Source organism: Centrocercus urophasianus, unplaced genomic scaffold, assembly GCF_019232065.1.
Source record: "Centrocercus urophasianus isolate 14NV4802_14NV808 unplaced genomic scaffold, USGS_Curo_1.0 seq_22, whole genome shotgun sequence".
Classification (NCBI taxonomy): domain Eukaryota; kingdom Metazoa; phylum Chordata; class Aves; order Galliformes; family Phasianidae; genus Centrocercus; species Centrocercus urophasianus.
In genome coordinates, this window is record NW_024884778.1 from 10,306,767 (window position 1) to 10,325,024 (window position 18,258).

Here is an 18,258-nt window from a genome sequence, read left to right on the forward strand (position 1 = left end):
TCAAACACTTTTAGCTTGCAATTTTTTTTTATGGTGGTTGATCGAGAAAGCGAGGACTGAACACAGTGGAAAATGTAGCTTGTGACAACGTGAATTTGTTTAATCTGCTTTAAGAAAATCTAAAGGAAAAGTTATTTCAGGAGAAACACGTTAGGGGGGCCAAAATATCCAACAAAGTCCTTAAAAAGGCCTTGTTACTATTTCTTTCCTTTGCTACAGATCTGTTCTTGTGTCACAGACCCATTTTATTCACATTTTGCATTGTGATTCCCATTTTTCAACTGTTTCTTGAGGGAAGTCAGGACTCAGGACAAACATGGGCAAGCTACCAGTATTCTTGAAATATTTTATTATAAACCACTTCAGACAAACTTTGATTCAAAAAAAAAAAGTCATCATCTGTAAAAGGAAACTATCTTAAAAGGGTATTCATAAAGAAAATAGACTGTTCTTAAGCATCAGCTTCAGTTAGAGCTCTTCCATAATGAAATCTAAAAACCACTGGTGGTTCCAGAGCTATTCACTTCACAGGTACTCATAAAATGGAGACTAAGATGTTACACAGGTATCATAGAGCATCTTATCACTGACAATACAATAGGAACACTTGCTATTTAGTTCTGGCCTGACAAAGCAGTCCAACATTTAAATATTTTTCCAGTCCCAAAAGAGACAAACCATTAACATTTCTTATTTAAGCCAGCCCTGGCTAAGGGTTAACGCCACTTCAAAGCATCTAATGTAAGCTCATTTCATGTACTTCTCTTGTTGATCAGCCAAGATTTTTGCTGAAGATTTGGCATCATAGAAAAGTTCATTTATTTCTTCAATGTGCTCCTTCTCAATGCTGTCTTTCCCATTAATCTTGGCAAGCAGGTTAGCCGGGGTCAGTAGCTGCACAGCATACCTGTGATCAAACAGATGATGAAAAATTACAATTCAGTGCATTCCAGTGAACTGAATAAATGTGTGGATGGGAGACCTATTGGGAAACACATAGCTCTAGTAATATAAAAAAATCTGTAAGATCCTATAGCTTGTACCTCTCTAAAACAAGGCAACGGGAGGATCAGTAACCTCTAGTAACATCAACTCTTCTTAGCACAATGTTACTGTGTGGGAGAGAGTTGTTTCACTTCAAGAGCAAATTATCCTACAGTGTTTTAAGCCCCAGTCATACTTAGAAAGTATGAGAGAAGAATCAATGGATTCAACTTACCTTAAGGTTGTCTTGGTACCAATTTCCCCTAAATGATTTAGAGCTTCTTCGCTAATGTTAATTCCTTCTGTCTGAGCACGAAGTTTTATGATCTGTTGGAATAAATAAGTCAGGTAACAGCTCAAACTATCAGCATGCTACACTACTTAGTTTGTTTTCTAGAAACACTGTCAGCTTAGAGATAGGCTCTGCTATAAAATGAGATGGTATGAACTTCTCCTGTTGTAATTTACCACTAAACTACAAAAGATGTGTGGAATTCTATGTCTTTGAATGGGAAAACATCATACTGGAAAACCTGACAATCAAAAGCAGGCTGAAGTAATGTTTTGACTACTTTATGATGATTTTGCATGGTTAGCAAAGTATATCTACTAATGAGAAGCAGAGTACGAGAACTTACACAAGGAGATTGAAAAAGTACACAGAGAGTAACGATGACAGCTGGAGCCTTGTGGGCAGCCACATCAGTTCCTCCAGTGCACTGTTGCTGCTACACAGCAGAGTGTTCCAACAAGCCCCACAAAAAGCTACACTCTTCCCATAGCAGCTCACAACACACTTTTTATTCCACTGACAATCCAATTGTACAATAAATCAAAAAGTTACTTTCTAAGATTCACCTATTCACGCAAGAAGAAAAAAAATCACCAAGAAGAATCTAATCTTTCAAGAACAGTCCCAGGCTTGTACCAGTTTGCAGATCTGTACGAAGTTGGAGAGCAAGATATCACAATAAGCCTGAGCATATAAAGCTGTACCAGGAGTGGCGCAAGTCTCTCGGCAGTGCGTATTACCAGCCGAGTGATAAGGGGCAGACTGGATAATGATGTTGTGTTGTAGTGCTGAGATAACTCTGGAACTGCAAGCCTCATATAATACAGGTATTTTTCACTTTGGCAGCTTTGTAAACAAGATATCAAGCACTCGTTTAAATTAAAGCCATAAAAATGCGCCAGGGGAGTCAGGGTAGGGAAGGGAGTAAAGAGGGGTTTGAAATGGCAGAAAGTTGTGCTAAGACACTAATACTGAATATCAGAAACGTCCCTGCAAATTGCCATTCCAAACTGAAGACCTGTCACATCTTACAGATCATCCAAACGGCGCTTTTCGTTCAAATACTACAGCTTTGTTCTACCCCTGCTGGAAGCAAGACACCTCAAATGCCACTTAGCTCACAAGAACTATTTCTTGAATTTTTTTATCTAGCAACCTGGTAGAACCTCACTGAAGGATCAGGGACCACAGCAGTAACCCAGAAAATACATACTAGCCAAGCTTCTGTCAAATAGGAAAAGAAGCGTTTAGCAGGTGAAATAACTGGCACCCTTTGTTCATAATGTGTGACCTCTTCCATCCCACAGCAGGCACACATGGAAGAAAAAGTATCAGGCTAGAATGTGCATTTACCAGGGGGTTATCCTACAATCACTGCGTGGTTGCAGTAAGGAAACTGTGAGTCTTGATATCAGCAGAACCACACGATGGGATTTCTTCTGGTTATGAACTAACTTTCCATAGACACACAATTACTGTGCTGATAAGCAAATCAGTTGTGAGATGTCGAGGCAAAGGGTCCCATGTAGAAATAAGAGTCAGTGAAAACTGCCTCCTAGAATGAAAGAAAAACGGGACCAAAAAGAGATACTTTGGGCGTCTTTTATTTTCATCATCCCTCCTAAGCTGTATTTAGTTAGAAAGTGGAATGTAATACATGCCTCCTTCTTCTCCTCTCTCAAAAGAATTCATGGAAAAGTTCTAATCTAAGGGAAGATGAGATTGTTTAACTATGTGGTTTATGGCAGAAAATGTCCAGATCTATTTTTAGCCTCAGAAAAAGCTACTGTAAACACTTTCCCTCAGCCCTGGGAGAGGTTGGACAGCATAGCATTGAACCCAGCTCTTGTAAGAAATCACCAGTTTAGGAACAAGCTCTTTAATACTATATTGTCTGCTGATAACACAGTACCTACGCTGCTTTTTGTGAAGCTAGTTTTAATTCTCAGTACATTTTCCTCCTGCTCTTATTGCACAAAATTCACATACAGTACAGAGAAGTTCAGACGACAGTTTTTAACACCTGCAGACTGAGCAGAAGTCACACTTGAAAACCTGTTTTGTATACAGACAAAACACAATCATATTATTAAATCTCTGGGCTGCTTCTACTGTTATCTACATTGTAATGCTTTTAAGTATCCTTTTAGGTACAAACAAAATCATCCTGAGCGTGGTTCACAACAGCCGTATGTGAAAAGCTCCTCAAAGTAAACGAAATGAAGCTTTGCCCCTACGTTTATATTCAATAAATGCCTCAGCTTCACCGTGGCACTTATCCAGCAGCAAGAGACTATTATCTGGTGAAAACGCTCTCCTCCATTGACACTATCTCTTAAATAATACAAAGAACTGACATGATAAACTGTAACGTCTTCTGCATTGTGTCACTTCACAGCATTGAGACGCTAATGAGGGGGATCTTTGACACGGTGCATCATAATGGCACCTAAGCATTAGAATCGATACACGGTACACAGCCATGGCCCCACAGGAAAGGTTTCGGGCATTCAGAAGTGCATCTCTGCAATGTTTACTGTGCTAACGTTTCCAAACTTGTCTAGGAGCACAAAAATCCCTTCACTTACCTTTTCACTTTCAGGAAGCAGCCCAAGTAGGTTAAAGCTTTAGTACAGGGGATGGGGGCAGAAATGCAGTGAGTGAAGTTGCATTCTGTAATTCCTCATCCATTATGTAGAGGAACAGCTGAGGTCTGGGACCACAGGTCCCCAGAATGCAACACTCATACCTGCAGGAAAAAGCACTGCCTGCTGGAACCTGCAAACTCTACAGAAGCACATGCAGGTCACTTTCAGCTCTAGACATGTTTACCAGTAGTTTGTCACTGCATGGAAATCCAACATAAAGAAAACATATGCACAATTTTAACCAACTTACTCTAAATGGTTTCTAAAGCAGCATACATTTAGGAAGTGGTAAACTTTCTGGCACAAGTTCTGCTGATTCCAACAGCTCAATAGTAACAGAGTATACAGGAATGTAGAAAGTAGGATCCCATATATTTTTTAGAAGCTCTCAGGATGCTCTGTATACCTGTTTCATTTCTTGAGGCGTGTACAGCATGGTTCGGATAATCATCACCCTGTCCAGCAGGTCCAGTGGTATTCCATGAGGAGACACTACATCCTCTGTGCCTCTAAAGGAGAAAACAAACGGAAAAGGATCAGGTATTATTCTGAATACAGTGTGTTGATTTGACTAAAATCAGTAGTAATTGACTGTATGTCCACTAATTTACAACTCTTCTGTACTCCCACAGAGACAAACTCCCCAGGCACTGACAGGAAACGTTCTAGCCTGAAGTTCACACTGGGCAGCCTGCAAGAAACAAATATTACAGGAACTTTTAAACATGTCACTCAAAAATAGTCTGAGGTGGTGCTTTTCCCTGTATTTCTTTTCACTGCATCTTACAATGTGGTCTTACCTAATGTTTCAAAGTGTATTCCAATTAGGAACAAATGATTCTTATTAAGCTGTATAGCAATATGAATTATATGCACTATTAGTCACTGAATGTTCTCTCTTGCTGAACAAGCCATTACTCTGTTCTATACCTCCCTGAGACCCTCCAGCCACTGCAGTATTTGCATTACAGGCTTGCAGTCCAGCAAATTCAGAAGTAGAGATCTGTCTATGAAGGACAGTCTAGACTCTCAACCATGTTTTTTGTTTGGCAAACAACACCCAATAGCAGTGTGCAGACACATCTACTCTTGCTTTTTCAAGAAAAGTGAATTGGTCAAGAAAGAAAGATATCCACATTTCGTGATACCTATGAAGATAACAGATGTAAAAGGTAAAGTGCTGGTGGATACATTTCCAAGTTCAATACCAGTATTTAGGCATCTCAGCTTTGGTCATGGTTCTCCACAGGAAACAAATCCAAAATCCCTGCAGTCAACCCAAGCAGATGATGTTCTCTCATGAGGTTGAAGAATCAACCAGCTACGTTATAAAATTAAGTCTCCCCTGACCCTTTTAAGATACCAGTAGGCATATCAGAGCATCACCAACACTTTAAGATAGTGTGGAGTTAAGACCTTGCTTTTAAGGGATTTAGTTTATCAATATTAGATACAACTATTATAAGGAAACCTTTCTTTCTTAAATCACAGGTTCCAGTCAATCCCTGCTAATAGATCTGTTTGTTCTACTTTTACAAGACAGCCTTTTTATTCCTTTGCAGAAACAGTACTGCAAAGTCCCACCTCATCATTTTTGACAGGCTTACCATCTTAACTTCTAAACAATGCAAACAGAGAAAGATTAATATCAGATGACCCAGTAAGAGCGAAAGGAATAGCTGGTTAAGGAGCTGAATTAAGTCAACTTAAAGAGTAGCAATCATTGCTAAAGACATCTTGTTTTGATGTACTTAGATCTAGACCACAAATTAAGAGTAAAACTTGAGGAAGAATTTGAAAGAGGAAAAAACTTCTACAGAAAATGCAAAGAATGCACAGTGTGGGTGCAAAATATTGAAGTGGAAATGGAGCAGAGATTAAAAACAGGAGGTAAGTTGGCAGGGCTGGAGATAAAAAAAAGTCTAGACCACTAAAGTAGGAAAGAAAGAAGAACAGTGAGAGGATGAACTGCAATATGCTTCAGCAGTAAGGACAGGAAGTTTAAGCCTTATACAACAAGGATAGCAAACAACAAATTGATTCAGAAGGAGAAAACTACAATAGAAGTTTGCATTTCTGGTTCTACAAGAGCTGTGTTGAGATATCTGAAGAGAGAGGTAACTGTAAGAGAACGTTCAGGGAACGCAGTTTAGAACAAGAGGGATGTGTCAGTAGAAATAAAAGGAGTTCTAACCTGCTTTAATGCAGTTAGTGTGGCACTAAATGAGCTTCTCTTGGTGAAGCCAACAAACAATTCCTAAGCAGTGATGCACCTCGCAACCCACACAGGGTGTTTCCACAGATGTCAGTACCAGAGACAAAAGCTTTCAAACGTTCTAACACTGCTGATACAGCTCACACCATGACTTATGGGCTGATGCAAACTGGAACATTTGACTTCAGACGTACCTGATTACACAGTTTCCTCGATTGGATGCAAAGATTACAATGGGGGAAATAGAAGATTCCAGTGCTCGGTGCAGGTATGTGAAGCATTCAATATCCAGCATGTGAACCTCATCTACAAACAGCACACCCGGGACCAGCTCTGCGATGCCTTGATCAATGTATTTATTTACCACTTTATTTATTTCTCCTCGAAGTTTATCTATGAGAACCAAAATAAGTTGTTAATTACTCTGCTAGCGAGCAATAGGTTTCTATGAAGACTTAAAGCAATCAACAGATTCCCCTGGAAATGTTCATGGTTTGATCTCTTAATGCCACAGGATAAATCTCGGCAACACTGAAATTCTGTGGAAATTGAAACTAAGATTTGAAATTTCAGTCCTGTATTGTGGAGACATCTGTGCATCAAAATATCTCTTAACTGAACTTCCTGCACATAAGTCAGCCAAACTTTGTTTTAAAATGTGAAGTTTAACCAAGTTTCCAAGCACGTGTAAAAAGATTATTGAAAGAATAAAATATTTCTGCTGTATTTCAGCAACGTAGCATTCTATAAAGATTCTGTCAACATATGGATCTCAAAGGTACACAAGATGTTACAGATAAACTTAACTTCAGAATAAGCAAAATGACCTCTGGAGTGTAAGAAATACTTCAAAAGAGCACCGTTCAAGTTAGGAATTGAGGACTTTTATCTCAATTTAGTTACTTAATGAAATATCAATTATTTCATATAAAAGAATGAAAAAGAGAACTGATTTTTCTGTAGATCTTTTTTCCTTCAGACATGTGTAAGTAGGAAGAGCAACAGTGCACTGACAGCATCAAGTCAAAGGCAGCTGCTACAGCAGTCAAAAGCAAACCAAGGCTGGAGTGCTTAGAAGCCTTTTTTCTGCTCCTCAGAAATAGTGCACGGTCGCTTCACAAAAGAAAGTGACCTAAGATTTTTTTTCATTTTTGAGGTGTCAGTTTGCAACTCAGCACAGCTCTAGGAAAATATGAGGGCTGCTCTGAAAGTAATGACTGCTATTTACTGTGCTGGCCTGTGACAACAGAGGCAGATGCTGGTGGTACGGCAGTAGAGGCTGAACCTTTCCACCAATATTCTGTTATGTGCTGTTGACAGATGGCAGCAGAGGGGCAGTCTGACAAAATGGCATCTGACATGGAAGTGTGCATGAAACAAAGGTGTGGGACTGAATTCCTCCATGTGGCAAAAATGGCACCCACTGATGTTAGCATTTATGGAGACCAAACAGTGGACGTGAGCACAGTGAGGAGGTGGGTGGTGCATTTCAGCAGTGGTGACAGTGGGTCACCTGTGCTGGTGCAGATCTTTATGAGCTTGGCACACCGGCTCTTGTTCAACTGCTGGTGAAAATGCAGAGCTAATTGATTGTGACTGTGTTGAAAAAGTGTTTTGTAGCTGAGAATTTGCTCTACCAACTAGTGTTACTGTGCTCTTTGTATCTGCTGCAGTTTCCAGGGAAATAAATAGGCATTACTTCTGGAGCAACCTATATATAACCACATACTCTTGAGCAGAAATATTTGGAGAAGGACAGCACTAGGTCTCTGACCTCCTTCTTTCCAAAAACACGGATGCAGAATACAGTCTATAGTTTAAAACTGTGTGAACCAGTAACGTTTGCAGTGTTTCCAGCTAAATCTGAACATTTTTGAAAAAACATTATTTGTAGGCATTCATCATTATATTAATAACCCAACTTTTAATGCTTTTCTAACTGGCAAACATAGGTTACGATGGTCTGAAAACATGATGCAGGGTTCATACCAGTAATTTCAGTTTTCTTAGGCTTCATCAGTTGTCCCATCATAGAGAGGATGTCTTGCCCACCCTAGAAGAAAGTTACAGCAAGTATTAAGTCTTGCAGTGAACACATACCATGAGAATTTTAAGAACTGGAAATTGGCTAAAGCAGTTCTTTCTTGCAGTTGAACTGACATTTTATTCAGCAGTGGTTGCTAACCTGCCAAAGGTCAGGTCGCTTTACCACAGTGGTGTTCCAAGCCCAACTGTCTGATTAGCTATTTCCTTTCTTTAACCTTGCTCATTTGCACAGTATACAAAAAAATGAGATATCTGCTTTTAAAAATTGTCATAGAGAAGCTCATGAGAACTCAAAACATCAGGGAACACAGAGGCTTAGGATTATTTGTGTGCACTGTAATTGTTCAACCTGTCAACACAGGAACAATTACGCAGAGTTTTAACACTTTAGAATTCCTTGATATTATCAGGTAAATGATTCTGTTGGAAAAAGGATGTTTATTCTGAAATGCAGTAGCACGTTAAGGGCTTGTAATATCATATCATAGGGGTGCCAACCTTTAAACACAAATAACTGTATTGTCAGTGCCTTTTGTTTATGAGAGAGAAGGAGTGTCCTCCTTCCTTGGTTTATATTATGATACAGATTGGGGTAGTTCTCCTACTTTCAACTTTCTTATGCAGTGACTTCAGAGCTCTACTGCAAATCACAAGGAAGTTTAATGGGAGGTTATGAAATGTTTCTGGAGGAAGTGGGGAAATTAAGAGAACCTACAGCAAGGTCAAAAACACTCTGTGATCAGACACACGGTCTGATCTTTGGGTTGTCCTGTGTGGAGCCAAGAGTTGGACTCGATGATCCTTATGGGTCCACTACAACTCAGGATATTCTGTAATTTATCACAGTACTTGCAATTTCTATTTTACAACCACAAAGCTATAACTACAAAGCAGAAGAAATTAATCTGTACTCAACTTTCAATGAATAAAATGATGCAGATCTGGCTGCTGCTACCTCACATCTCTCCTTATGGAGACAAAGGAGTAATCTTACCCGGCAGGGGAGACACCATGATCAAGCAGAAGGTTTTCCAAGGGCAAGGTGCTTACATTTATTATTTTTAAATGTCAGATATTAGGAAAAATTTATTATCTGAATGAGTTGTCAAAAGTTGGAACACAGGCTGCTGGGGGAAGAGGTGGAGTCACTGTCCCTGGAGGAATTCAAGAAATGCATAGATGTGGCACTTAGGAATGGGATTTATTGGGCATGGTGGTGATGGGTTGAAAGTTGGACTTGATGACCTCAAGAGGTGTATGGGAACTGCTGAGTCATGGCCTGAACCACCGACTGAGCACCTGAGGAAAGGACCCAGGTCAGCCCTGGGAGCACAGGTGAAGGCAATTCAGCTGTTTGTTAGGAAGGGTGGAGCCTGGCTGCAGCTCTCTTAGATCTCATTTAAGGGCTGACTGCAACTAGAGAAGGATCTCTGGCTGCAGATCCTTCTGTTGTGGGGTTTCCTTTTCATGCCTAGATCTTCAGAGATGGGTGAGCACTTTTTCTTTGAAATACCTATCCACTGTGCCAGTCCCTTCGTCATTACACCTCCTGTATTGCCATTCCATTGCACTGATCTTTCTGATTGTTACAAGAGGTCTTTTCTATCTTTAATGGCTCTATCACCTCTTTCTCTGTCAAGAGGAGGAGGCCTCCTTGCAGAGAGCAGAGTTAGAATGGCCTTTGAGATACCTCCTGTTTTTCCTGTAGCAGTGTCTTTGAGGGTACTTTAGAACAACTAAAAGCTTTCCATTATCTTCCTGGTTATTCTTGAAACCACCAGAACTATGTACAATGTTTTATTCTGTAAAGGCTTCATCTGTGTAATTAGATACCTGAGGTCGAGCATTGGCCACATCCAAGTCATGCAGAGTAACGTCCTGAATAATTTCTTTTTTCTTGTGCACGTCACCCTTTGGCAAAGGAACGTACTCTTCAGCTTCAAGGTCAAATTCTGTAGCGTAGGTATCACACCTGCCTTGCCTCTGAAGAAAGGCAAAGAAGAGAAACTTAAGTATAGGATTTGTTTTGGTGCCAAAACCTTGAGTGACAAACTTGCCAAAGGGCTTAGCTCACAACTCCAGTCCTGACAAGCTTCTGTCTGACAGTTCAGACATCCCACTCCCTGCTTAGCAACAAGCATACTGTATCTACTGATCAAAGCTCAAAATACCCTATTGAAAAGCACCTGATATTTTGGTGCTAAGAATATTTCACTCCTCTCTCCCTTTATTTTAACCGTATGCAATTCTTGCTAAAGGACAAATCCAGATGATTAGCTAGAGATTAGGGGAACTGTTCAAGACTCCTTTGTAGGTGGGTGATTTATTATATGATAGAAAATATTATGGTCATCCATTAAACAGCAAGTATCGCTACTTTCCAAATCAGATATGAAAAGAATGCTAACTAATGCAGTATTCCCTTCTACATGTATATATCTTGTGGAGAAAATACCAGAGCGATAAAAGAAAGATTAAATACACTGCACATGTCAGCCTGAAAATGACTAAAGTTGCTTGCTGTTTTTTTCCCCATCTTTCCTTAAAGATGTCTTGATCTCAGAGAAAAGGAAACTCAACCAGGCAGCACCAGTGATAGCTTCCTTGCCACATGACCTTAATCGTGAACCAGATGACCGTGTTCTTTCAGTGCAAGAGATATTTTTCTTACCAGATAAGGATAATACTAGGCACTTTTAAAACTCTCACACAACCATTTCATGTCAATTAAGCTTAACAAATGGGAGAGCTTTCTGACAAAGGCAGGGAAGACCTGCAAGAACACATCCACCTGCATAAAAATGCAGAACGTTAACTTTACCTTGACAGCTCCACTGTTTGCTTCAATGTAAATAACATCTCCTGTTTCCACTCGTTCCTTCTGCAAGCTTTCAAATATGCTTGGGTCCAGCTGCACACAAACAAACATCACAGTTGGTGAAAACAGTTCTGCATTAATGTGGTAATCAACAAAAAGTTTAGACTAAAGCATACTCCAGCAGGCAACGTTAAAATGCAACTTCCCCCCATGATATCCTCTAGGATTTTATAAAGCTGTGACACCTGGAGTAGTGGTAGAGTACAACTTAGTCTTTACTGTAAAATCTAAAGAAGATGCATAAAACTTATTTTCTTACACTAAAATATCTGTCTGAAGAAAGTGACATTAAGTGCCAAAAACATAATGCTACCAGTTACAAAGTGTGCCTTTGTGTAATGTGACAACATGTTTACACTTAGGCTGTGGTACTTCTAGCTTTCTAGCAAAACTTTTACAAAAACTGACTACTGCACTGCATTATGCTACTTGATCCTGAGTCTGCATCCTCTGTCAAGCTGCATGAGGGAAAGAAAGCAGAACATGTGAGATGCTATTGTTTCTCATAGTACGTATTTATTCATTTTTTCCTCTGCATTTTCTTGTTTCCAGTGTGAACAAATGCAAGTTGATACTTAACAACAGAGACAGCTTTCAGCTCTTGTATTCTAACTGACAGGGAAATTAAACAATAAGGACAGAGACAAGAAAACAAAGGGAAAGTGGGGCTGAGCTGGCAACATACCAGCTCAATTTCTAGTTCTCTATCACGTATTCACTAAAGCATATCTCCACATATAGAAGGAAGAACTGTGGCAGAAAGAACCATTTATGTGGAAGCGGACAAAATTTGCCAAAACTACTCTCAAAAATTCAGTTGAGTATCAGGAAAAACAAAAATGAATATAAGCCTTCTTGAATGTTTGCTACTATGAACGTGAAGTTACAGCTGCAGTCATTGTGAGCAGATCAGGTTGGAGCTCAGACTCCTCACTGACCTGTTTTCTTTGTGAGCTAGTAACATTGCTGCTAAACTGCAACAGAATCTTTTGCTGGTTAAATCTTTCTTTTAACTTGAACACTCACGAGTGTGTATTGTCAAGCAGAAAAGTAACAGGAGCTGTTAAGTGAGCGATGGAGTTTCTATTAGTAGGAGAAAAGACTGACATCCAAAAACTAAGAACACCAAAGAGATAAAAACACCTGCTCAGGAATAAGATAACATTGTCTAGCAAACCAGTTTCTTTGCACTGTTACTCTACCCAGCTGGGGATCAAGAATTGGTGAAAAACAAAAGATACAGATATGACACTTTTAAGGAAATTTGGAAACCCCACCACACATACCTTCAACTGCTTGGTTCCCTTTGCAGTTTTGAGTCCTATAATTACATGGCTGATTGTTTTGCCATAGCCCCCCATGGGGTTTTCAGTCTCACATGGAGTTAATTCTGTGACTTCTCCTTCATACACCTCCTTGGTCTCTTTAATCCTCAATCCTGGAAACAATTGTTTGGAATAGCTTAATTACACAAATCAATGGCCAAAAGCACTCGAGTCTTCTACATCAATGCCAACAGATTTTAATATATTGCAAGGGTTTGTTACGTTTAACTGGAAATCTTTAATTCCAAAACGTCAAAGATAATTATAGCTCTTCAATATTAAGTGTGAATATTCAACCCATGTCATGAGAGGGAAAGCTGAGCCCAAGTTCTGATCCAAAAGAAAGCTTATTAAGCTCTAAGAAACTATTTTTTTTCTGCTGTTATTATTCATTCTTTAGGCAAATATCAGACATCAGTATCCTCTTTCTTTTACCTCCCCTCAAAGAGGGCAGTTGCCTGATTTATAACTTTACACTAAACAGTTCATCAAAATTCTGAAACTAAGGATCACTGACAACAGCACAACTGTGAGTTGTACACAATATTTATTTTTATGCTTTTAGAAAAGTCCCATAAAGTCAGGATAGAGGAGAAATAAAGTAACTTCAAAAACACTTTGTTTTTAAGAAAAACAGCGTACAATATTCTACAAGTTATAGGTGAGAGGTGAGCTAGACAAAGTTTAACAGAATCTGTTATGAAGCAAACTTAAAACTGTTTCAAAATAGGAGACAGGGACATCCTTACTTCACTGTTTTTCAGAGAATGGAGAAAATATTACAATATTCTAAGCCAGAAATATTGCCGTGGTCTAAAAGTCACTTTAAACTGATAAATAATACAGAGCTGAAGAGTTTTATGTTTAGACTGTGCCAAAGAAAAACCACTATCATCACCACCACAATTATGCAGACGTTCTAACTACATAAAATTTCAAAGAACCCACATCTGAGGAGGCTCTATAAAGTATTTTATGAGACACACATGCCATACCAAAAATAATGAATGGGCTGTAACAAGATATAAGGAAATCATCCTGCGCAGTCTGAGGCTATTAGGACTTCATAAAACTTTCCTTGTTCCTTAACTTTTCATTTTGCTTTGAAATAGATCAGACACTTCACCAGTAATCTTGAGCTGCTGATAGGGAAATAGGAAGGACTGACAAATAAGAGTCTGTCTCCCTCTACTGGACCCAAATTAAGGATGGGAGTTGAAATGTGAGAAATTGTGGGATTTTCAGATAACGTGGTAATTTCTTGGTAAGATGTGTGTGTTTCCTCTTATTGAGAATAACCTGGAAGTTCTACACAAAGCTGATTTCAGAAAACTTTTCAAATGTTTTTTAAGTATGCCAAAACATTACACAAAAAGTAATGAAACTCTGAATTATGAAATTGGCCTAGACAAGGCTGCATCACATAGACTACATCTGCAAGGAACATTCAGTAATATGGGATTCTGCACAGCACCTGTGGTAAGATCTGGACACTTGCAGGCTTGCTTTTCCCTTATTTTTAACATTTCAGTGGAAGTTCTTTCTGCCCCCCCAAACTGCAAGCCTTTTATGTTTGGGGTGTATTTTGCATGGTCCTAAATCACATCTTCATGTTCTCTTTTGTCAGAAAAGAATCAGACCTAAGAGCAAATTCTGTTCCACAATACAAACCAAAGCTGAATCAGCTGAGTTTAACAAGATCTGAAAAAAAGTAATTGGTGTTTTGAATTTCCTGTTGATTATCTTTTGTTTTAAAATCAATCTGCATGTATCAGCTTAACTCTTAAAAGACCTCCTTAACTGAAACAGAGACATTTCCTAATTACAAATCAGAAGCATGAATCCAGGAAAGAAACTGCAGAATGCTTCACGTTTTGGCTCGAAGGTGGACTCAAATAGCACGTGTGATTTACTGGCAGCTGCAAGCCATAAACAGCTTACTGGTTCCCTGTTTCTAAGGGGCTATTCCAGTCGTGATTTCTTACTAGCTACTGTCACCATCCTGGTAGGCTGCTAATAAGCTCCACAGAGTACTGATCCCTCTTAGCTGAAGTGTTCATTTTTAGCCTGTATAATTCCATCTTCTCATTTTCCACTTTTTTTTGTTTCTTTATATATTCTGAACAATGTTTGGCCATTAGACTACATCAAGCATGTTATTATATGACTTCTAACAGTAAAAATCTGAGAACTCTGATTTGCCTGTTTTCTTATGCAATGATGGGATCAAACCAATCAATCAGCCCCTCTTGCTTCCAGGAAAAAAAGAAAAAACTGATGTTAACACCCCCAATTGTTTTTACAATTTGAGCTGTCTAAAGCTCCTTACTGTAAAATATACAATAAGGGAAGCAGATGATGCATACAGAACCTGCAAGGAAGGCTTCATACCAATCAAGCAAAAAAAAAAAAAATATATATATATATATATATATATAGGTGCCAATTGTGAGATGATTTTTTTTTCTTGCACTCAGCTACAGCTGCACTGTGCAAATAAAATCAAAATCTTTTTTGAGAACATGTACCCTTCTAAATTATTTATTTGCCAGGCAGGTGATTGAAAATCTAACCAAAAATTAAACATGATTGGAAAACATTCCATGATTTAAAAAAAACAAACAAACAAAAAAAAACCCCAGCAGATCCTTTAAAACATTTCTTTTTTTTTTTTTTTACACTGAGAAAAATATTCAATAAAGGTTGTGTTATGAAAATGTGACACAGAGTTCAACAGAAAGGAATAAAAAAAGTTCCATCTTTCATGAACACCAATATTTGTTTAGAAGTGTCTCTCTGCTGACACGCAGGGAATGCAGAGAACTAACAATGCAGCTGGCTGTTAACCCAAGAGTTAAAATACAGCTATCTCCAGAAATGACAACATGGATGGCAGAAGTTTCATCTGTTGGTTCAAGTTTCCAAACCTTTGACAGGGAACTTCATCACATCAAGGAAATATAGCAGACTGCTCAGTCTCTGGCTTCCCTCCCCCAGGCCCTGCCAGGTTCACGGTAACTAGACCACAGACTACTGAAAGTTGCTTTCTTATAAAAATGAATGGAATACTTCTACTTGGTTGCAGAACTGAGAGACCTCTTCACCACCCCCAAATACTCAAGTGAAGTCAGAGAGGAAACACAGCACAGCAATCGGGAAAATTAACTGTTAATAAGCTCAGTTTTTCAGTTAGGTCATCTTTAGGCAATCCTTACACAAACAAGGACCACTTTAACTGCATTTATCAGCTATCAGCAGAAAAGAGATTTTAGCTATTTAGCAAGGTTGTGTTGCAAATTTACCCAATTTACATTAACTTTGTAAAAAGCACTCTAGAATTGGGGAAGATATTGAAGATATTTATTATGCTGGTATGGAACTTCCTCTGTGCTCACTGGAATACTAAGCCAGACTAACATTGCCACTTGGGAGTCCCTGAAGAAGGCTGCTTGCTCAGTAGGGTGAAATCACTGAAGTAAAAAAGGAAAGCACTGTGCTGTCTATGAGTATTTCTGCTAACGTAAGAAACTAAAACTAGGTTTTCTTTCAGATTTCTGGAGAGTGAGAGGCGACATCAGGAGATGGAACGTGAAGGATATGAAGAGATTCTGGGGGAGGAGAGCAAGTAAAAAATAGCTGTGGGACACAAGCATTTATACCCACAAGCATTTATCTCCAGAAAACTTTACTGACTGTCAAGTGTGGGAGAGATTCCCCAAATTAAGATCAGAGTTGAAGAAAAGTTCATACCATTATCTGGAAGCCACCATGACTTTTTTTCCTTTTCAGATTACTAGAAAAAAAACAATGTAAGTACTGTGTAAATACTTAATTTTCTATTTTCTGAAACTTACCAATTGCTCGTCTGAAGTTTTCCATCAGAACTTCCGTTTTCTTTATTTCAGTAGAATAGACCTCACTTCCAACCATAGGACAAAAGGGAACTTTACTGCCAAGTTCCTGAGCAATAGCTAAAGCCAAAGCAGTCTTAAAAAGTGAAAAAAGAAATGAAGCGTTTCATTTTTATGAGGATTCTTTCAGCACAAATTTAACTTTCCTCATCATATCACTTTCACTCTATCAACCACCGCTTGAGTATTATAACTGCTCTGTCTGACATCTCACATACAACAAACCTCTCCCACCACAACAAATTAGACATGCATAAGGTAACTTCTGCCAAAGACTTACGAACACTGTAAAGGAACAAGAGTGGACATCTGAATTCAGCAACTTATATGTACAAAACAGCAAGGGGAAAACAACCAAAAAGAGTAACTATTTAGGCTATTCAGATAAAATTAACTTTTAAAACTCTTCTTCAGAAACCATATGACCTTTGTGTTTGGCAACCTGCGTGAGGTGCTTTCACACTAACGATGACTGCACAAACCAGAGGATGCTGCCAGCATTAATGACATGGCAAAAATGAAACACAAAGCAGGAAACTGTGTGGGGAAAAAAAAAAAAAAAACACAGCAGCAGATGAAGACAAAATGTAACAGCTATTCTAAAATGGTTGACAGCATGTTAAATTACAATGGATTTCAGAAGACTTTATTTCTTACAAATAAAAGAAATATCAGGATACCTTGCCAGTTCCAGGAGGTCCTGCCAACAGGACAGCTCTGCCAGCCATCTTCTTGCTTTTGATTAATTCTACTATAACCCCACAAGCCTGCAGGATAAGGGTTTGCACCATGAACAAGAGAAGTGTTAGAATATATTTAATTTCAGCAATACTAGATGTGTTTAAAGCTACTGATCTTCTGAGACACTAAAAATAAAGCGGATTTCAATTTTATGCACAGAAAAAAAGTGAGGTAAGAAAGAAATCACTTCCTACAATCGTTTAAAAAATAAATCAGACGACAGAACTCAAACCAAAACCAAAATCCTTTCCCCTCGTTGAGCTGCACGCGGGTATCAAGGCTTAAAAACAGAGCAAGGAGTTTCTGCCTTTCAGAAGCACAGAGGACTCCAGCACCGGGCCGGAGCCCCAACACCCCGCGGCAGATCGCTGATGTCGGGGCGTTCCACAGCCTGCGGCACCGCTGTTCGAAGGCAGCTCCGCAGCTAACGCGGTCAGTCACAGCGGCGGGGACTGCCTCACCGCCTCAGGCGGCATCAGCTGAGGTAAAGCATCGCGCTCGCTGCTGAGAATTACAGGGGGGTAACGGCGAACTCACGGCCATGAGGCTCCCCGTCAGCCCGCGGCAGCGCCAGGCCGGGCCCCTCGCTCACCTCCCGCGCGTTCTCCTGTCCCACCAGCCCGGCCCCCGCCGGCTTGGCGGTGCCGCTCTCGTCCAGCCCCAGCCCTTTAACATGGCTGTGGGCGGCGATGCGCTGGGTCTTCGAAGTGCTTTTCACCTCCTCGATCTTCATGGCGGGCCGCCCCTCTCCCGCACGTCCACCCTCCACACGCGGCCCGCGCGTTACCAAGGCTCCCGGCGCGCGGCCTCCTCTCCCCGCCCCCTCTCGCTATTGGCCCGCATGACGGCGCTCCGGTTGATGATTGGACGCGGTGGGTGCCTGTCACCGCCGAGTGTGTGCATGTTTTTAGGGGCCGTCTTCGCGCTTCCGTGTGCGCCGCTCTCAGAGGGTCCGGCTGCGCGCGGGCGCTGTGAGGATATGGGCCGGGTCCGAGCCAGGACATCACCTTCGGGTGGGCCTCGCTGTCGTCTTGCCGTTACCGGTGTAGCAGTTAATTAAGTTTCACGTGCCCACGGCAGCATCTGAAGCTTTAACTTCACCTTTTATACCGTACATCTACAACAGCTTCCTCCCGAGCTGCTGAACTGAGGGAAAAAGCATGTCACAGAATCACAGAATGGCTTGGGTTGGAAGGGACCTAAAGGATCACGAATCTC

The 18,258-nt window shown here is 40.1% G+C and overlaps 1 protein-coding gene across 1 annotated transcript; it reads right to left on the reverse strand.

The window, feature by feature from the left end:
• Positions 1 to 332: 332 nt before the first annotated feature.
• Positions 333 to 17,835, reverse strand: RUVBL1 (RuvB like AAA ATPase 1). The gene is made up of 11 exons (XM_042823487.1): positions 17,633 to 17,835; positions 16,980 to 17,066; positions 16,243 to 16,375; positions 12,350 to 12,501; positions 11,007 to 11,096; positions 10,019 to 10,168; positions 8,129 to 8,192; positions 6,334 to 6,532; positions 4,331 to 4,433; positions 1,220 to 1,311; positions 333 to 907 (listed from the first exon to the last, which is right to left on the reverse strand). Exons 1-11 carry the CDS (start codon positions 17,771 to 17,773, stop codon positions 748 to 750), a joined length of 1,371 nt encoding a protein of 456 aa, XP_042679421.1. The 5' UTR covers positions 17,774 to 17,835; the 3' UTR covers positions 333 to 747.
• Between the last annotated feature and the right edge of the window lie 423 nt (positions 17,836 to 18,258).